This window comes from Heloderma suspectum, chromosome 4 (assembly GCF_057233095.1).
Source record: "Heloderma suspectum isolate Gila_16-S chromosome 4, 16-S_ref, whole genome shotgun sequence".
NCBI lineage: Eukaryota > Metazoa > Chordata > Lepidosauria > Squamata > Helodermatidae > Heloderma > Heloderma suspectum.
The window spans coordinates 294,690,400-294,712,163 of record NC_139461.1 but is presented as its reverse complement, the minus strand read 5'-3'; the positions used below and the strand labels follow the sequence as shown (position 1 = coordinate 294,712,163).

The 21,764-nt window shown below is 44.5% G+C and overlaps 1 protein-coding gene across 7 annotated transcripts in view; it reads left to right on the top strand.

Moving 5' to 3' along the window:
- Window positions 1-14,190: 14,190 nt before the first annotated feature.
- CTCFL (CCCTC-binding factor like) overlaps window positions 14,191-21,764 on the top strand; it is a 41,503-nt gene continuing 33,929 nt past the window's right edge. For 2 of the 7 annotated variants that reach the window (XM_084854233.1, XM_084854230.1), the window contains exons 1-3: window positions 15,162-15,284; window positions 18,296-18,827; window positions 21,481-21,607. In XM_084854233.1, the coding sequence (XP_084710359.1) occupies window positions 18,309-18,827; window positions 21,481-21,607 (646 nt within the window). In that variant the 5' untranslated portion in view covers window positions 15,162-15,284; window positions 18,296-18,308. Of the gene's footprint in view, window positions 14,815-14,918; window positions 15,092-15,161; window positions 15,890-16,678; window positions 16,907-17,475; window positions 17,645-18,295; window positions 18,828-21,480; window positions 21,608-21,764 lie in introns of those variants that run through there. The other 5 variants (XM_084854229.1, XM_084854227.1, XM_084854231.1 and 2 more) reach the window with 5 other exon arrangements.

Below are 21,764 nucleotides of genomic sequence, written 5' to 3'. Positions count from 1 at the left end.
GGTTTTCCAGAAAGCATCTTCCTTCCTTAAATACTCTTCCTTGTTTATAGTCCATCCCACCAGCCAGGGCAAAAGAGGGTTGTGTCTTATGTCACCCCACCAAAACGTGTCTCCTGGCTACATGCCAAGGATGGATGATGTCCCCAGAAACAACTAACAACAGCAGACCCAAAGAGTTTATCATTTAACCCGCTCGATTAATGAGTGCTTGAAATAGAGGCTCGTCAACCCTTGCCACCCTGGGCGTTTTCAAGCCATGTTTACGAAACCTCTTGGCTGGGCCAACCTTTGGCCTAATTCTGTCCCTGATGCAAAAGGAGGTGGGGGAAAACCCTGTTGTCACTTTTCAATACAGGCTGAGCACACCCACCGGATGGTTGCAACAGCTGAGACTCTGAGGCCAGTTAAGCATGCAACAGATAGAACGGCAGGTTTTGTCGTCAGAGCAACGGTTTGTTGGCTGTGAACCAGAGGCTCAGCCCTGGTGTGTTTCCTTGCCTTTGGAAATGTCCCTTGGCATGGGGTAAAAGAGCAGGATTGAAAAGCCCTTCAAGGGAGAGGAATGGAACAACATTTGCATTCAGTTCACACATGCCAGTTCCCATATTCAGTACAAATGGAAAAGTTGGAATTTGGCTTGGACTATGAGGTTTGGAAGTTTATTGTTAGGATGTTTCTGTTCTCCATATTCTTGCTTCGCTTTCACCTTCTCTCTCTCTCTCTCGGGAGGGGGAATCAAAGCATTAAAACTGGCCTCTAGCCTTAGGTGGATTCCTGATCTCAGATATCGATGCAAGTCCATCCCTCTCTTTTAGGGTGGCCACTTACACATTGCCAAAAAGGAGGAAACCCATCACGAAAACAGAGGATGCCACTTTGCATAACATTTGTGTATGCTAATTTCTATGTATAGGTGCAAATTTAGAAATAATAGCTATAATTTAAAGAGAGATACAATCCATCCCTCCACAGTGGGAAAGACTATGATGATGTGACCTGTGCGCCTGCTCAGTCTGCTGTCCAGGTGCTAACTGTGGATGGGCAACTTCAAGGCCCCTGCTGCTCACCCTTCTGATAGTTCTTTATCTTTAAACTTGTCTTGGACTGGCCAGCCCTTCAAACAGAGGACCATCCTGTGATACTCGTCAAATAGAGGACTGTCCTCTGATAGCTCTTCAAATAGAGGACTGTCCTCTGTAAAGTAGCACACCTGACCACTCTACCTCCAATAGTAGGGTCAAGTACCCACTTTTTTCTCATTACTCAGCCACTTTCTAACTACTGCGAGATTGTGTCCCTATAAAAATACAGCACTTTCCCCATGTTCTACTCCTGACCTTCATACATTCAGCTCAGCGTGTGCATAGATCCTAAATATAGTAGCGCTGTGCCAGATCCTGCTCCTGTTTGGGGGAACTTTTTCTCTCCCTGCAAAAGAAACATTGTTTTTTCTGCCTCTTTCGCGGGGAGGGGGGAGAATTTCAGAGAATTTTCTCCTTGGGGAGGGGGACAGGATTTCCACATACCTTTCTTAAGTGAAGGCAATTTTTGAGGGGTCTTCTTTCTATTTTTTACATTTAAAACAAAACAAAACACCCCATGCACTTGCAGTTGCCCAGGTCCCTTCTCCAGCCAGGAGGTCTTCCTGAATGCCTATTGGAGAGGGAGAGGTCACATGGTCTCCTGGGAGTTCAGAAAAAACTGCCAGGCTAGAGAAGAGCCCTGGGCTCTTGCAAGTGCAGAGGGTGTTTAAAAAACACACACGTAGAAGATCCCTCAAAAATTGCCTACACTTAAAAAGGTATGTGGAAGCCCTGCCCCGCCCGAGAAATTCTCACCTTTCCCAGCCTCTTTCACCTGAAATTTTCACACACACACACCCCACACACACAAAATGCTGAAAATAGAAGAATCAAGATTTTCGCACTAAACAGCACTAAAATATACTGTTTCCTGTCGCCCAGACAGAGCCCTGCAGTTGTATGTAAAAATTGCCTGTGTTTTCTGAAGTGACTGATGTACTAGGACATTTATAACAGCTACATCTTTAGCACCTTTGGCATTATATGTTTTAATACTGTTGCTACCCATCTTGATATTTTTATGAAGGGTGGGATATAAACAGAATGAAATAAATACATAAAGACTTAAAGACTTTACTTTCACTGATTGTCTGTTTGTAGTGACCATGGAGTTCATCATAGTGAGAGCCATGAATGGCACACAATGTTGGGTTTGGATAGCAAATCCATTCAGGGCCCATTCTCACAGCTTCCCTGCCCCAGCACACCAGCCATAATTTCTGAGTCACTCACTGGGATCAGACAACATGAGAACCCACACTCAAGGGCTGAGTATGGGCTGAGTGTGGGCTGTCATTGAATGGTGAGTTACTGTGTTGTCTGGACCCAGCCACGTTAACAAACCACGGTTTGTTAACCATGAACAACCCATGAAGAGAACCCATGGTTCCTTGTTCAGTTGTGAACTGTGGGTTGTTCGTGGTTAACAAGCCATGGGTTGTTATCACAGCTGGGTTTAGACAACACAATAACCCATGTTTCAACAACAACCCACGGTTCAACAACAACCCATACTCAACTAATACGCAACCCCTGAGTATGGGTTATTGTGTTGTGTGAACCCAGCCACTCTGTATCAAGTTCCAGCCCAAAGAGTCCACCATGTGTTGAGGAGGTTGTGTGAATGCTGTCAGAACTCAGTGCCAATCAAGTATGGAAACACAGCTGCAGTGTAAGAACACAAGAAGCTGTCTTATACTGAGCCAGACCATTAGTCCATCTAGCCCAGAATTGTCTATACTGATTGGAAGCGGATCTCTGGGGGTTTAGGCAGGAGTCTTTTCCAGCTCTACTTGGAGATACCAGGGAGTGGGACTGAACCTGGGACCTTTTGCATGCAAAGCACGTGCCCTACCATTGCTATGACCAAATACTCTTTTAATTACATATTGGAATTTACATCGAAATACTACAAGGTTGGCTAAATATATTTTATATCTAATATTGTTGAAAATAAAAGGCATAAAAAGAATCCCAGCCTCATTTATGCTCCCGGGCAGTTAAAAACTTGGACGGTTTTCAGCCAAAGGTTAATGACCTACATATCTCAAAAGTATGTTTTTGTATTTTGACTTCCTCCTACAACCTTTTATTATATTTTTAAAAGTTAAGAGGAAAATAGTGAAGCAATCTGGCATGTCCTTGATGACACCAAGGCCAAACATACTTGATAAAATGCAAGCCATGTAAAGCAAGAAGGGTAGAAGAAACTGCCGGTTACTCTAAGAGGTTATTTGCATTGAAAAGAGGTCAAAACAAAGACAATTTAAATGCAGTGCCAGGTTTCCCACACTTTGGACTTACATACATAATAAGCACAACAGCAGAATGCAAAATAAAATCTATGTTTGCACTACTGGGATGGGAGTCACAGAATTTTGAAGAGCTTTCCCCCTTCCTTTAGATCAGGAGTACAGAACCCTTTTCGCTCCAAGGGCCACTAATACTGAGTCACGGGATGGGACTGCACACAAGCACATGCACCCCACCCCACCCATAGATCTGTATGAGGACCTCTGATGGATGGAGTGGAGAGGGAAATTTGGTGGCAGTGGGAAGACATCCTTAGGGACCACAGGTTATGCACCCCTGCTTTAGATTTACAGAGTGGGCTAGCTTTCTTCCAGGGAAAACAATGAAACATCCCCCCCACACACACACACGCACACACCAGAAAAAGATACTTCCTACAAAACTCTTTATTTGGGGGGGAAAGCATAAAGCAAAAAGGAAGCAGATTCTCCTGTTGTTCCCCAAAACTGGATACATTTATGAAGCACATCTGGCCTTGGACATTTTGCCTCAGCTAGGCACAGGATATTGGATAAGAACCCTGCTGGATCAGACCAAGGGTCCATCTACTCTTGGATGCTGTTTCCACCAAATAGTTCCAGGAAACTCATAGGCAGGGTAGGAATATAAAGGTTAATGTAGACGTTCCATGACTAATAGCGTTTGATAGCCCTATCCTCCATAAATTTGCCTTTTACAATAATCTCAGGGGCAAAACAGACATCTCTTTAAATCTGTGTTTAGCAGCTTCATCTTTTGTTCAGTTTTACTCTAGAACAGGTGCAGTGCACCTGATCTACATCTTAAATGTAGATTAAAAGAGAGCTTCAGCTACTGGGAGGTATAGATATGAAATAAATAAATAAAATAAATGACCCCCATTCTTAGGTTCCAGTCTGGAGGTGATGCTGTATGGTTGCTTGGTTTGTGGCCTGTCTGATGAGGCCCTGCAAAAGCACCCGTTTACAGAAAGGCAGCTCACATTCCAAGAGACACTACAGCAGGGGTGGGCAACTTGTATCCCCTCCCCCCAAGTATTTTGGCGTACAACTCCCACCTTTGGCTATGCTGGCTGCTGATGGGGCTTTAGGCTAAAACATCTGGGGGTCCAAAAGTTGCCCACCCCTGCACTAGAAGAAGTTCTGGCTACTGAAGCAGCAGACTTTGGCAAACAAGGTTGAATAAGAAACTGAATGTACAGCACCTGACAGATGATTCAGGCACTTCCTGAGATACCGAAAGCCAGGAGGGCCAATATGCTACACAGGAGGGAAGAACATATTTTGACTGCTCAAGGAAGGTTTCCATCCTGTTTAAAGCTGGACTGTCCACCATATTGGATTTGTTAGTGGACTGGAAACATCCTTGCTATCTATCACCTGAAGGACCAAGGCAAACCCATCATCATTTTATGGAAGTTGATGATTACCAGCCTTTGGCCTGGTGAAAGTATTTTCATTCCTTTCCCTCTGGTGCACAGTTCACTTGTTTGATCGTTTATGAATAGAATTCTTCTAATCAGGCATGTGGATCTCTACCATGGGGTAATTTGTGCATTCTCTCTGCTTTTGGTATGCTGCTCCAGTAAGGATGAGGATTATCAGAGAAGATCATGTGAAATAAGGCAAGGGTGGGCAGACGTTAGGCTTCCAGGACCAACTTTGCTTTTTGGTAGAACCACCCAGAGCCTGGTGCAAAAGACCTAGGCGTTGTTTTGAGTACCAGAGCTAAATGGAGCTCACAGTCATTTCATAAAGCACTCCTGGGCCCCATCTACATGGCACCGCTTTCGCCCTCCACCCCATCGCAACTGCACAGCATTTCAGCTTCGAAGTAGCTTCTGATGGTATACACTCTCGATTTACTGCGTGCTTCCCTAACAAACTCTGCTGTGCCCTCTTTTTTTTTTTTTGCCATTATACTTAAATGAGCAGCTGTGCAGTCCAGTGAGCACGGGCGTGTGACATTTCAGCAGCTGTTTTATATTTGAGGGGTTCTGCTGTGTGTGTCTTTCTGCCCCTTTTTAGGTAAAAAGTGGGTGTTTTGTGCTCTTTCATTTCCACACGACCAGTTTGTCAGTTCCTCAGCCTGAGACCCTTGCGATGGTTCACACTCACAAGTGTGAGTGGTACGTGTCTACCCATTGCTCCGAAATGGTGGCTGGAGTGATGTTGGTCCTCCCCCAAGGCACCCCCCCTAGCCCTTGGGTACTGAGTCCAAAAGCAACCGTTGCGAAGATACGAAGGTGCAAAAATGTGTGAAAGTGTGATTAAATAGATGACAACGCCCCTCTGTGCCTCAGTACCTGCGCAGTTGCGAAGGGACAGGGAAGTAAAGGGGCGTCACAGAGCAACGCAAGCACTACGCACCCCTACAACATGCCCACCGCAAAATGCGAAGTCAGTTTGGGGAAGGGACAGACGGCTCGCAACCGCGGGAAACCCGCAGCAAACCAAAAACATTGCAGCAAAACGCCTCCTCGGAATCCAGTTTCCGGGAGAAAACCACAGATGGCTGCGAAGTGGCGACCTCATCGTCTAATCAAAAGGACCTTGACTCTCACCTGCCCTGGAGTAAAAGGCTCGTGTAGATGGCCCACTGGTTACCCCAAGCTCTCTTCATGTTCAACAATATAATTTAGCACAAGGTTGGGCAGGGAGTCGTTTTGTTGCTGCTACTGTCAAACAATTGGGAGTCTGCTTTTCTTGCTGATCTACTGTAAATCACACAAAGATCTCCCAGTAAACCAGATCTACCTTCTGCCCACCCCTGTAGTAGGGAGTTTAGAATAAGTGACAGGGTGGTGATTTCATAATGCACAGTGGAGGCCAGGGATCAGCTTTATAAACTTTGAGGTATGCCGTGTTTCAGCCCTGAGCTTCTAGCTTGATGACAAAAAGGGGCTGCAACCCATTGGTAGAGCACATGCATTTTGTATGCAGAAAGTTCCAGGTTTGATCCTCAGCATCTCCAGGTAGGGTGGGAAAAAATCCTGTCTGAAACTCTGGAGAGCTGCTGCCAGGCAGTATTAATACTGGGCAAGATGGACCAAAGGTCTGACTCCGTATAAGGCAGCTTCCTATATTCCTATGACTGCTGTCTAAATTATGGGTATTGCTAAAGGTCTGTATTCTTGGAGTTTGCAATCACGTTTGTCCTTTGGCATGTCAGTGTGATTTTGGCGGGGGGAAACCCCCTCCCCATTATCTGAACTTGATTATACAGAGGGATCATGTCCCTAGGGATCCCTTCCTATAAACCGGATTGCATAGTAATCATGCAAAGGAACCATGGAGCCAACAGGCTGAATGCAACAGCATAAGCCCCATTACGGAACTGACATGACCTCCTGGATGGCACTGTGTGCTACGTACAAGCTGGGATGTAGTGAACAGATCAAAAGGGAGACCTGATCCCTTGGGCCAAGGGGAAAACACCATGTTTGCTGAGCGCAAAGAAACAGAATTCCAAAGGGTTTGTGCAATAGGACCTCATTTGCTTACGGTGCAAAGAGCATCCTGGTGGTGTTTATCTAACCAAGTAGCCTCTGCATTTTTCAAATGTATGCATTTTTGTACGCATGTACCTATTGGCTAATGCAGGTTCATGCACATTTTAGAAATGTACACAGTTTTCTTTGCACATTCTTCAAATGCATGCATGTTGTCCAGCACATTCTTTTTGTTTTGTGGAATGCATCACAAGCTTGGAAATGTATGGGTTTGGGGCGCAATCCTATCCTGATGCTCGTAAGCCTCCCAGCTCGGAGGTGTACAGGCATCCAGTGCAGAGAAGGAGGAGTGGTGGAGGCAATCTTTGACTCCGCACTCCTCCCGCTCTGCATTTTGGCTGGGGTGTTCCAGAGGGGCAGGGGAAGGAGGCTGGAGCAGGTTAGGGATACTTTGTAAGCTGGCCTCTCCAGCCCACCCACAGACATGCCGTCTTTACCTCCTCTCCAGAGGCAGCTGGCACAGTTCTCTCCGCGCCAGCAGCAAGTGATGGGGGGTGGGGAGTGTGGATTCCTGTATCTGAGGACGGAGCACTTTCTCAGACCTTGGATCCAGGAATCCGAAACCTCCTATGGCCCCTCAGACACTGTCTAGGGGTCATAGGATTGCTCCTTCAGGGCGCCATCCTATGGCCGCTAGAGAACGTCTAGACGGCCATAGGATTTTTCATTTCCTGGGAAACCCAACTCCCTGCACCCTCCCCCACTGCCTTGTAGGCAGCGCAGTTTATCTCTGGCTCCGAGCTCATAAAAGTAGTGCGGAGCGGGCAAAAATGGGGCGTTCCTGGGGGCGGGGCGGGGGCGGCGGAAGCACCCTCACTACGCATCCTATGCACCATCTGGCCTCCCCCTCCCTTCTCTGAGGCGCCCTGGCTAGACAGCTAAAATCCACTGTCTAGCCACAAATGCAGGACAGCTGGAAGGTGGAGGAGAAGATCCCCTGCATTGGATAGTCGGTTGCCTCTGAGTTCGGAGGCAGCCGTCTATCCCCATAGGATTGTGCCTTTATTCATTCATTCAGTTTATAGAATCATAGAATAGTAGCGTTGGAAGGGGCCTACAAGGCCATTGAGTCCAACCCTCTGCTCAATGCAGGAATCCAAGACAGAGCATCCCTGACAGATGGCTGTCCAGCTTCATCTTGAATGCCTCCAGTGTGGGAGAGCCCGCTACCTCCCTAGGTAATTGGTTCCATTGTTGTATTGCTCTAACAGTCAGGAAGTTTCTCCTGATGTTTAGCCGGAATCTGGCTTCCTGTCACTTGAGCCCATTATTCCGTGTCCTACACTCTGGGATGATCGAGAAGAGATCCTGGCCTTCCTGTCTGTGACAACCTTTCAAGTACTTGAAGAGCACTCTCCTATCTCCCCTCAGTCTTCTCTTCTCAAGGCTAAACATGCCCAGTTCTTCCCGTCTCTCCTCATAGGGCTTCGTTTCCAGTCCCCTGATCATCTTTGTTGCCCTCCTCTGGACCCTCTCCAGCTTGTCTGCATCCTTCTTAAAGTGTGGTGCTCAGAACTGGACACAGTACTCCAGATGAGGCCTAACCGGTGCTGAGTAAAGGGGAACTAGTACTTCTCGGCATTTGGAAGCTATGCTTCTATTAATGCAGCCCAAAAGAGCATTTGTCTTTTTTGCAGCCACATCACATTGTTGGCTCATGTTCAGCTTGTGATCGACAGCAATTCCAAGATCCTTCTCGCTTGTAGTGTTGTTGAGCCACGTATCCCCCATCTTGTAACTGTGCCTTTGGTTTGTTTTTCCTAGGTGCAGAACTGGGCATTTATCCCTATTAAATGTCATTCTGTTGTTTTCTGCCCAGTGCTCCAGTCTATACCAGGTCCTATACCAGACATTAAACATAGGAAGTTTGGGGTTCGGCATCCCTGAGGGCAGTGGAGACTGGTGGCTCTGATTTCAGTCAGGCTGTGAATCCATTCTGGTTTTCAATCAGAACCAGCCAGAACTCTAAAGGAGCTATCCAAAGTGCTGAACCCTATCCCCCAAATAGGTTCAACACCTTGGATATCCCCTTTAGAGTTCTGGCTGGTTCTGACTGAAACCTAGAATGTAACCAAAATTGGAGCCACCAGCCTCCACTGCCTGACAGCCCTATAGTTCTCTCTGTCGGGTCTGTGGACATGTTTAAAAACTGGGCCTTTTGGTCTACAGTGGAATTCCAAAATTAATTCCATCTTTGGTTCCCTTCCTGTGCACTCAAGCTAATAGGCAGACCGAATACATGGGATTTAAATTTGCCAGATGACATCAGCTTTAGAATCAGCACAGGAGGAAAAAGAAAAACAGAGTTTTCAAATTCAAAAGTATTTTCACTGCAAATTTATACCAGTTCTAAACTTTTGGAGTATTAATGGGATTATAATGCATTACATCTAACAGCTGAATACAAATCCTGATTTTTTTTAATATGGTTTTTTTTTGGTGCTCATCTTTCTTTCTTTTTGACACTTGAATGTGATGCTCATCAGCGTCTTCTGGGAAGCTGTCAAATTATTTAAATGAGTGTGAATCTGACATTTTCCCCCCAGATAAGAGTGTTCAATAAGCACCTTAAAAGGAAGGTTTTCAAGGTTCCTGCTTTGATGGACACCATTCAAGCTTTTCAAAATAAAGGTTTTGAGCACTTCAATTTAGGAGTTGATTTGCTGCAGCACAATACTGGAGGGAAAGAAATGCAGATGTGCTTCATTACTGGGGAGGGAGAAGGGAAAAAACTGTCAAAGAAAAAAACTTTTAGACTTCATTACCTCAAGGAGGAGCACAACAAAGCATGGTATGACACTTGAAAGCTGTTGATGGTAGGTAATGCTGTACGGCAGACTGTCCTCAATTGTTCTTTGTGGTTCTAAATGTTCTAGGCATTGTCATGGGGGCGAAAACCAGCCTTGTATGACACCACTTGTTTTGTTTTGAGATGATATAATCATATATACCTGCCTGGACCAGAAGATCGGCTTTAGCAGTCCTTCTCCGGGAGCCCCCGCCAAATGAAGTGAGGTGGGTCACTACTAAGAAGAGGGCCTTTTCAGTTCTGGGATCCCAGCTGTGGAATGAGATCCCAAGAGATACCCACCTGGGACCTACATTGTGGTCTTTTCAGTGCCAGGTGAAGACCTTCTTATTTTCCTAGGCATTTTAGCCTTTCTGCTTCTGTGTTATTAATTCTGTTATTATTTTTTAAATCTTTGCACTGCTGCTAGGTTTTACTTTGGTTTTTTTAAATTTTATACTGTCGTTTTAAACATTTATATTTTACTTTATCGTGTTGCATTTTATGGTTTTAATTGTTGTGAACTGCTCAGACAGCTTAAGCTATTGGGTGGCATAGAAATGTAATAAATAAGTAAATTTTTTTAATGCCTTTACGTTTTTTCTCTCTTTTAAACAGATGCTCATGGTTTTCTTTCCATAATTTTATGGTTATTTACCATTATGGTAGTCAGTGGCCCATACAGTCAGCTTTTTCTGGAGGGGAGCTGAATAATAATAATGGGCTCTTATCATGGAGGGTTATGTAGCCTTTAGGGTTGCCAAACAACCAGTATTTTACAAACCACAAATATGGCTCCTGTATAGGCCTGGGGGCAACACTTGGCATCTTTGAACAGCTGCCAGGAGCCTACTGGTGCTGAGACCTATGCTGAGCAGCATCAGCTAGGAAGCTGCCATTTTTTAAATGCCCACAATGCCCTGACCCTCTGTCAGGGCATTGTGGGTAGCAACAGTGGCAGGTGTTTGCATCTGGTGCTGATAGCCCAGTACGAGCAGAGTCATAATTCAGGAGAAAGGAGGAAAACAATCAGCCTGTTCTGCAGGGGAGCAGAATAATAATTATGAGCTCTTATAATGGGGCATTGGAGTCGCCAAGCAACCAGTAATTTCCAAGTCCAAATAATTTTCTCTCAGGTAACCAGAATTGTGTACTGAAGATATGGCAAATGGCAGATCCTGCTAGGTTCCCCGCTGACTCAGCTCCATCTACTTCTTCTCGGCCTATAATCAAAAAGGCCTTTCCCTGGCTCTTCCTTGACCTGCAGAGTCCTGACAAGTGGACATAGCTGCCTTATACCGAATAAGACCACTGGTCTTCCTAACCCCATATTAGTTTCTACTCTGTGTGGCAGCAGTTCTCCAGGAACCCCTGCAGAAGTCTATCCCATCTCCTGCTCTCTGAGATCCTTTAAAATGGAGGTACCATAGAGTAAACCTGGTACCTTTTTTATGCGAAGTATGGGCTCTACCATGGGGCTTTCTCCTGCCCTACCATGGAGCCACAAACCATTCTCCAACCCCTGGTCTCATGTAGAGGGCTACTGTTTTTGAAATAAAAAACTGGCAATCCAAACACAGGCTCTAATTTACTGCTGGCACTGCCCCCTGGAGTTGCCCCCACCATGTATGTCCAAACGCATTATAAATCCCCAACGTGAAACAGTTACATCAGGGGACAGGTTTCTGATTTGGTGCCATTTCTTTTCTTCTATTTATATTACAATATGAATGTATGTGTTGTACATAATTTGTTATCCCCACACTTGATGTTTGACACATGGCCACTGATCTTGTGAACTGACGAAAAGCATTGTGTTTGAGATGAACGAATGTGGCGGCCCTTCCATGTTGCAGTCATGACGTGATGAACATATGTGTATGAAATCAGCTGTAACTGCACATAGGATTGTCCCTGTACTGTAAAAGTTAGTACCTCATAAAGTGGGAAATAACACATCCTTGACTCTGGTTATGGCTCCTCCAGAGAATGTGGGTAAAGAAAAACCTGAGGTCATATGTGGGAAACCTTTTGCATGGCCGTGTCCCAGGGTCAATCCTACCCAATACCCAACTGAGAGGCTGTCTTTAATCTCCGATTCTTACACAGTATAAATGTTCTTCGATTTATTTGGGGGAAATGAGTCACTATTTTATTTTTCACAATATAATCTTTATAAAAATAAAAAGCCTTCTAAGGGTTTAATGCTATTCTTTGGTTTGTTAAACATGTGATTCATCAATGTCAAAGAGCAGAGGGAGAAAGAATGGTGTACTGAAACTGTGTACTGAAAAAGGGCCAGTGGGCAGTTTCAACAAGCAGGGCAGAAGCAACTTGAAACACTTAGAAAAGAGAGGCAAAGGTTAAAAAAATTGTGACAGATTAGTAATTGCTGCCTCCGAAAGATTGGCTAATGGAGGTTGACTAGATGCTTTCACAAATAACAGGAGAGAGGCTAGAAAGCTCATCGGCTGAGAATGCCATTAAAATAAAATAGAACGAAAAAAGCGTTCCTTAAACGGGAGTAAAAATCGCACATTGGGTGGAGTGATGCATCAAGAGAAAACTAGACAGCATGGAAGGTCTGCACCACTGACTTATTTCAAGGTTGGTCAACTCACAGTCTGTAGGCTGGATCAGGCACTTCTCTGCCCCCCACCCAGAAGCAATATTGCAGTCTTTGGTGGCCCTACCAATTTTGAATCGAGGGGTAAAATCCAACTTAAGTCCTACTTAGAGTAGACCCATTGAAATAAATGGGATTCAAGTTAGTCATGACCCATTCATTTCAATGGGTCTACACTAAGTAGGACTTCGTTTGGATTTTACCCTAGCTATATTAATACATTTTTCCATGGTTTCACTCATAACAAAAAGAACATTTTTAAGTTAGATTAAACAGGACAAAGACGTATTTCTTCACACAGCACATAGTTAACTATGGAATTCACTACCACAGCATGTAGTCATGGCTACCAACTTGGATGGCTTTAAAAGGGGGTTAGACAAATTTCTGGAGGAGAAGGCTATCAATGGCTAGTAGTCCTTTTGGCTATGTGCTACCTCCAGTACCAGAGGCGGTATGCCCATGTACACCAGTTGCTGGTGTGGGAGAAAAAGCCTGTATAAGACCTGAACCAAAGTATCAGGCCTGGACCAATGTCTCCAATATGGAAGAATACAGAGGATATTGTATATTCTCATTCCCTTTTGTTTCTCCACAGTTTCCCCCACACTGGGGAACACGGGCAAGAGTATGCTGTTGCACTTGTGTCCGGCTTGTGGGTTCCCGGTTGGCAGCTGGTTGGCCACTGTGTGAACAGAATGCTGGACAGAAGAAGGCTTTTAGTCTGATCCAGCACTGCTCTTCTTATGTTCTTATATTCTTAATATGAAGAAGAGCAGCGCTGGATCAGACTAAAAGCCTTCTTCTGTCCAGCCTTCTGTTTCCACAGTGACCACAATTTCTGTGAGTTGCTTAGCCTGTTTTCAGAATTTGATTGGTACAGTATTCAGTCTTGAAGGAGTAGTGTATAATGGAAAATAATTTTGTTGTCCCTTCCATTTGTATTAGTGTTTTTTTAATGGTCTGAGATGATAGTTATACTTTTATTCTTTTACAATACTTTGTATATTTTATAAGTTGTTAGTTTAAAAAATAATTGTGTATAAATCCCTGTTGATACAGTTGGCTTTAATTTTGTAATTCTTTATAGATTGCCCATGATGAAAGATGTCACAGGTCCAAAATCTGTTGGACTGCAATAAGTTTTCATTATTAGTACCTCTGAGGGCTGCATTAGAGTCTACATTAAATGAGCGTCTAACTGATCCTAACTTATTTTACTACTCTAGTGTAAGCATGCATCTGTCCTGGTCCCCACCCCCACCCCAATCCAGATAGGATAGGAGGGCAAATTTAAGTGGGGAAGTAGCTGGGTGGTATTTAACACAGTGTCTAGTTTAGCCCTGAGAACTGGTTTCTCTTTTTGCATTTATTTTGCCTTTGTACCTTTGGATTTCTCCGGCTTCTGCACATGAAAGGCCAGGGGGGAACCAAGAAACTGTTGGGGTGCTTCCAGACGAGCCTGTTATTGTGCTCTGCCTCGTTCATGGAATTTTTCAGGGGATCCAGACATAGTCCTCCTCCATTTGTAACCCTCTATTTTCCTATTTCTCCTGTCTTTTTTCCTACTAAAGAATATCTGATAAGGATGGAAGAGATTAAACAGTTCCATCCATCTTTTAACTGTTAGTTCTGGAAGCACCCTGGGACTTGTAGTTCTTGACAAAGCATGTCCCATAGGGAAGCTTATTTTTCTCTGTTTCTCAAACTCTAAGCCCTATGCAAGGGTGGGCAACTTGTGGCCCTCCAGATGTTTTGGCTTAGAACTCCCATCATCCCTCAACATTGGCTATGCTAGCAAGGCCTGATGAGAGCTGTAGGTCAAAACCATCTGGAGGACCACAGTTTGCCCACCCCTATCTCATAAAAGCGATCTCCCTCTCTCTCACACACACTTCTAGATGAGGAGGGCCTGTGCTGGCAGCTCATTGTCCAGAATACTGCTTGTGCTGGTATTCTGGTTCTGATTCAGTTGATTCACTGCTTCTGATTCAGCCCAGCAAAACGCACAAGATTTGAACAACTCATTATAGACACAGGGAAATAAGTTTGCATGAAGTTTTCCTCAAGTATCATCTCCAATTTAGCCTCTCTCTTTTTTTTTTTACCCTTATGGTAATGGGTGGATGTGTGATTGCACAATGAAATTTCATTGTGAGATTGCAACATGAAAACCCCACGTGTTAGCAGCCATACTAATGTGGAAAGGTGCAGTTAGGGAATCCTTCCCCATCTTGCACCTTCTATTTTTATTTATTATTTTCTTCTTGCAGGAAATCCACAGCAGCAAAGATCCTCCTTCTCTCCACTTTATCCTCACAACAGCCCTGTGAGGTAGATTAGGCTCAGAGTCAGTGATTTGCCCAAAGCCACCCAGTGAGCTTTATGGCCGACTGGAGACTAGAACCAGGATCTCCTGCGTCCCAGTCCAGCATTCTAGCCACTGCACCACGCTAGCTCTCCTAGGCATGGAGAATGCAGATGGTCACGGGAGCCTCCGCATGTTTACTCGCGAGTAAGCCCCATTATATTCCATGAGACTTTACTCTGAGCTAAGCTTCCTTTGCGTTGCAAACTGACAGCTCGATTCCGTGTATGTTTATTCAGAAGCAAAGCCCTACAGAGTTTAATGGGATTCCCAAGCAAACACGTGTAGGACTGCAGCTGGACAACGCAGATCTTCTGCATGTTTACTCGCGAGTGAGCCCCTTAGCAATCCACGGGGCGTGCTCCCAGTTAAGCATGCCTCTGTTTGCTACCTGACAGCCCGATCTGTGCAAATTTACTCTGAAGTAAGCCCCAACTGGAATGGAACGTAGTCTCAAGTCAGCGCGCTATCGGATTGCAACCCCGGGCTTCTCTGCCATTCGTTGCAACATTTGCTGCGCGAGGTGGACCTGAGCGCCCCGCCGGATCAACGCGGGAAATTCGGGCGCTTTTCTACTGGGATACATGGAGGATTAAGAGGAATATAAGGGGGTGTTTGTGAGTCAGAAGGGAGATTGAGGGAGGGGACCGATTTTTAGGGGAAATCTGGGAATGAGGCCTCAGATAGAGGGGGTTCCACAGAAAGGGTGGGAAGGGAGCAGGTGAGAAAGCTCTAGGGTGGGCTCGATCCTACGCGTGCGTCCTTGGAAGTTAGCCCTATCGTGTTGATCCAAAGTAAACGTGCATAGCGTTTAGGGTGCAGGCCTGAAGCCAGGGGTGCCCTTCCCAAATTTTCCCTGTCCCTCATTTTCTTTTTTTTACAAACAATTAAACAGTTTACAAATTGTAAAAGGCCTGCAAACCAAGTGAACTGCGCCCCCTACTTTTTTGGCGCCCCCACCCCCGAACTTTTAGGTTGGCTATGGGCCTGTTAGAGAGTGGAAGTAGGTGGGATTCACTTCCGAGTAAATAATAAGCCTAGGATCCCACCTTGAGGCTTCAGTCTGGTGCGTGCTTACCAGGGAGTAAGGACCATTGAATCGGAGGGATTTGGTTCTGAGAAAGCAGGCCCGGGATCAGGCTGAAAAGGAGGCTAATTCTAAAGGCACAGACTGCTTAAACCCTATGCATGTTTACTCAGAAGTAAGTAAACATGCCCCTGGGTAAGTGTGCATAATAGGATTGCAACCTGAATGCTCCAATCTCAGACATTTTGCATTGAAGTAAATTTTACTGATTTCAACAGGAATGAATCTTGAGTAACCTCAAGGCATTTTGTAAGTCCTGGTGAAATATTGATTCAGGGCTATTTCATACTTTACATATTTCCTAAACAGTAGGAATTAATGCAAAGCCCAGGTGTAGATTGTAATGTGCCTTTGCATGTGCTGGTTATGCTCACAGAACTAAAATAAAATAGACAATACATGTGCCATTGATACATGGTACCATGTATAGGGTTTTCTGATTGGCCCTGCAATTAGTGAAGTGGTGCTTACTTCTAAAGAAAGGTGTTTCCAGGCCAGGAGAGAATATTTAGGGATGAGATTAGAAAGAACTAGGGTTCAAGATAATCTGGGGATTGAGAATCAAGTAGAGGAAATAACATGTGGGCAGGATTTAGGGTTAGAAAGATTTAAGAAAAAATTTGGAATGAGCACAAGATGCGGTATTATCAAGCGCTGAAGGGGGTGGGTGGGAATTAAGATGTTCCAGTACCAGGTTGGCAGTGGTGTTAGAAAGATAATTTGGGATGGGGGTCCCACAGTGCAGGAGGGAGATGATGCAAGTGAGGGGTTTAGGTTCAGATTATGACATTAGAGCAGGCTTATTTATTTATTTATTTATTGCATTTATATCCCGCCTATTTTCCTCTTGCAAGAAACCCAAGGCGGCTTACATTATCCTCCTCCTCTCCGTTTTATTCTCACAACAACAACCCTGTGATGTAGGTTGGGCTGAGAGTCTGTGACCAGCCCGAAGTCACCCAGTGAGCTTCCATGGCCGAGTGGGGACTAGAACCCGGCTCTCCCGGGGCTACCAGTCCGTCACTATCACCACTACACAACACTGGCTCTCCAAATATGTGCATAAAGGTTAAGCTCATGAAGAGTTATCTTTGCACTTTGTGCCACATTGAAAGGCGTGGCATAAATGGATCAAAGTAAAGAAGAACAGAAGTATATATCTTTCAAGTACACATACAATTCCTGCTTGGTCATCTTTGGGGGAATTTTTTACTTGCTACAGGCAACCAAAGAAGTGGTTTACGTGCTTAAATTAGAAATAACTTAGGGGTTGAAAATTAGAAAATAGTCAGGGGTACAGTTAGAATGATTTAGGGAAGAACCTGGAGTCAAATAATGTGCAAGCATGATAACTGCTGTGGGCTGTGCATTATTTTTAATGGCAATCTGGGCTCTGATGTCTGGGGGAAATATGTGAGAGAAGAAAAATGTAGGGGGTACAAGGCAAAGAGAATTGGGAGGATCTGGAATTTTAAAATGTCTGGAATTTTAAGATTAAAATGTGAGACATTTGTACACATATGCCCCAAACAGAAATCGCTAATGCCCCAAATGATGTTAAGGATTAGAGCCCATAGGAGGAGTAAAGGATGACTCTAGGCATTATCCTTTGCTAATCACTGCTTCTGTGTTTATGCCTGGGGAATGCTGGGAGTAACAGGACTTTTTCAGTCTAACCATGCATAGGATTGCACCCTCAGATTCCTGTGTATCATTCACAGTTGACTTGATGGGGCTGTGTGTGTACGCTTAGCCATCAACAGTCTGGTGCTTTGTGCCCGAGGTCAGAATGGAAGTTTTGGTTTTAGCTTTTGAAAATACAGATGCAGGAAATGGAAGGAAAACAGCAAGCAAATATGGCTGAAGGCCCAGCCTTGTTAGACCTGGGAGGTGGGTTGATTTAATTAAATCCATGGCCAGCAACTACTTTTGAGAAAAGGGCAGCTTAGGAGGGGTTGAGAACCCAACCACCCAAGGTCTGCCAAGAGTTCTGTTACCACTCTTTCCAAACAACGCTTTTACCCAGTAGTGCAGTGAGGTAATTTTAGACTCTGGACTTAATGGTCATATGGGAGGGCCCTTTTAGACAGCCATGTGCACTGCTTCACTTGTGAAGGACACAACATTTCTCTTCCTCTCCCCACTCACCATTCCATGTTGTACAAGTGCATCTGTATTCTTCATATATTACAAAAAAAGACAAAACTGTTTGCCAACCCTGATTTTTTTATAATAGTCTGAGGATATGCAGATTTCCATTTTAAATTCACATCGTCGCACCATCATGATGACATCAATAAGATGGAGTTTGTTTCTGCTGCCCTCATCTCCTGCTGCTCGCTGGATGGTCACTTGGGACGGGGGGGGGGCTTGCAGGGTCCTGGAATTTGGCCTCAGAGTCCAATCCTAGCTTCACCCCTGCTCTTACCTCTGGGGTTGGCAACTGGGAAGGAGGGTCAGCTATTGTCCTGGGATCTTCTGTGGCTCTTCTCTAACATAGAAGCTTTGCTTTCTAGTGGCTCTCTCTCCCCCTTTGAATAGGTTTAACAGGACAATGGATACCAAGGTTGATGAGCAATTCACTAAAATCAGAGGTGCTGAAAGAGTCTGGAACAAAGCCAGAGAAGAAGACAGTGTATCCTGTGAGAAAATGGGAACTTGTGGTTATGGTGAAGAGGACAAAAACCTGCATCCCATCCCATTTGGTTGGGTGCTGGAAGGAGGAGTAGATATTCAGCAGACTTTGTCCTCAGGAGAGGGAGAGAAATGTCTCATAGCACTAAAGACGGTGCACTTGAAAATGGAGGAAGATGAGTTCCAGGGGGCTTGTCCCACCGATCAGCAGGATGGTCTGGATGCCATGGTGCAAGGAGAAGCTAGCCTCTTGGAGGTCATACCACCGAGTGTAGGCATTCAGGAGAATCCAGAGGAAGTCTTGACTATAAGTCTGCCAGAAGGCATTTATACAGTCCACGAGATGGAAGTAATGCACATGAGCAGCCTGAAAGAAGCACAAGCATTTCATGAGGACGAAAAGTCAACCGAGGAGACCCCGAATGTCCTTGAGATTAAGGTAGCTCTGCCTCCTGATTCTGTATAGTTGGTAAGGCAGCTATACTGGACGATTCATTAAGGTGGCAGTATGACTGCTTCGATATAAATCACTTTAGACCAGGGGTGGACAACAACTCCCATGAGCCCTAGCTAGCAAAGCCAATGCTGAAGGATGATGGGAGTTGTAGGCCAAAACATCTGGAGGGCCACAAGTTGCCCACACCTGCTTGAGACATTTCTGAGGTAAATGGGATAACATTGGCTTTCTTTGGCTTAACCACAATGCTGGTCTCTCTGAGTTTCTGTTCTGTCCTTGAGGGGCAAGGAATATGGTAATTTGATTGTCCTAGTACTGCAGTAAACAATAATTACAAATAAAGAATGTACATAAAGGACCTACATGAGGGATGTGTCTGAATAAGAATCATGCATGAGGGTTCTTAATATGAATCCCTTGACTTTTTCAGATTAAAATATTACCAAAAAAAGTTATGCCTATAAATCCAAGGCCTGTATCTTGCAAGCTATGTAGCAGCTGTTAAATGTTTCTGCAAGTCATACCACCCACCAGTAAACCAATACAACATTTCTGTATTCTTGGTGTAACATTTAGGTTTGAAGAATTATTGCAAAGTCTTTGCCTCCTGATTTATTTTTATGGAAAAACATGGATGTCTTCGACTGTGGAAATTCAGTCGATTCAAATTAAATAGAGGTTGTGGTTATAGTTTTCCCTGTTCCAGCAAAAGGTCCAAAATTCATGTGTGGAGACAAATTTCCACAGGTGGAACACCTGTGTCAAGTGCAGAAACCTGTTATAGAACGGGGTGGGGGTGGACCCTGTCTGGCAATTCAATAAGGCAACTAGGGGCACAATCCTGTGGGGATAGGCATCTGCTCCAAACTCGGAGGTGACCGCCTATCCAGTGCAGGGCAGGAGAAGCACGGAGGGGATCGTTCCCTCCGCACTTCTCCTGCCCTACATTTGCAGCTAGACAGCCGATTTTGGCTGTCTAGCCGCAGGAAGGCGGAGCAGGGGAGGAGGCTACTGGACGACACATAGGATATGTTGTACTGGCATTTCTTCCTTCTTCCTGCCCGGAACACCCCCCGGAATGCCCTGTTTTGGCCGCTCCACACTCCTCTTCAGGGGGCGGGGGCGGAAGAGGGGGAAGGTCAGTTCTCTGGGAACTGAGCCCGGTACCCAGAAAACCAGATATCCTATGGCTGTTTAACCGCTGACTAGCGGCCATAGGATTGCTCCCCCCAAGACTAACACATTTATTATGGCGTAAGCCGTCCTGGACTGGAACTCAGTCCATCAGAAATGTTTATGCCATAATAAATGCATTATTCTTCAAGGTGCCATAAAACTTTTTGTTGTTGACGTGTACTCAGTGAGGGTTCTTTACCTGCTAAATTTATTATGGCTTAAGCTTTTGTGATGAAATGGACTCCAGTCCATGCAAGCTTGTGTCTTAATAAATGTGTTACATCTTTAAGGTGCCACAAGACTCTTTGTTGGTTTTGCTTCAACAGACTAACATGAATAACCCTCTGGAAATGGAGAATTCTCACACTGTCTTGGCTCTTATAGCAAGATTTATGACTTATTAGCTGGGGAGGTTCAGATGGACTCCCATTTCAGTTTACAACCAGACAAGTTGTGAAATAATGCAGAGCATAAGTAATTGTGAGATTAGTGACACAAAAATTCTAATCCTATCTCTGTATTTTGGCCTGGAAGTGTATTTCAGTCCGCAGCAGTGTCCGAGCCATGTTACTGTGAGCAGTGTCCTATTCTGCCCATACGCCAGAAGGACTAAGCACTAGTGCAAAGGGGAGCTAGCAATAGTTAAACCAATCTGAAACTAGTGGAAACACTAGTTTCTGGAACAGTGCAGATCAGCAGAGCTAACAGGGTTTTTCTACAAGGCATTTATTGCATGCTCGTCATTTTCTACTCACTGTTGTTTACAGGTTCTTTAGAGAACTTCATGACCCTCCAGTTTTGCTTCTGTGTCTAAAGAGCACTTTGGACGAGTTTTTTTAGAGCAGGGAAAGTGGAGTATTTAATTGTAAAAGAGAAAGAAACCGCTTTTTTAACATCTGTATTTGCATTGTTCTGCTATGCCACAGTGCCACCTAGAGACTATGTAGTGGAAAAGCAGGAAAAGAAATGCACTTGGTGTAGTGTTTTGATCTCAGTTCTGTGATGGAACCGAAAATAGATGCAGCAGATTAACAGCTTGGTGAAGAAAAGGTCAGAAGGGAGCTCCACTGTTTCCTGATCTGGAAACAAATGTTTCTGCTAGTTTCTGGCATCCCTTTACCAATCAGTGGGAGCACAACATTGGATACTGCCCAATGTTGAGATCACACTGGTTTCATGTCTCATGTGGAAAATGTATTTGTTTGAACAGGCATTTCCTGACCATTGATACTGTCAGCATACGCTACCGTCAGATTGGATATTATATTTATTATGATTTAATAATATTTTTATCTGGGATTTTTATCTTGTTTTTATTGTTGTGATTTTTCTATTATTTTATTTGTATACTGCTTTGGATATTGTAAAAATGTAAAGCAGTATAGAAACGTGTTCAAATAAATAAATAAATAAAATCTCACTCTAAGTTCTGTTTCCCCACCGCCTTTTGTTTTAATAGATGGATAGAAGTAAAAGTATTGTTCCAGTTGGAGGTAAGGACCAGCAGCTTCCTGTAGCTGAAGAGGACAGAATGAAACATTTCTTCGTGGCAGAGGCAGCAAAGATTCGGAGCAGTAGAATGAAAGGTAATCCCTTACTGTTTCGCCATGAAAACAAAGACCATAGCAGCAAGTGTGCATCACAGCATCCTGTTGTGACAAGCACTGATGTTGCTTCAAAAGCCGATGGGAGCATAGTCCAGTGGGGAGAAGGTATAAAGGCACTTGCACAATTTTGTAATTT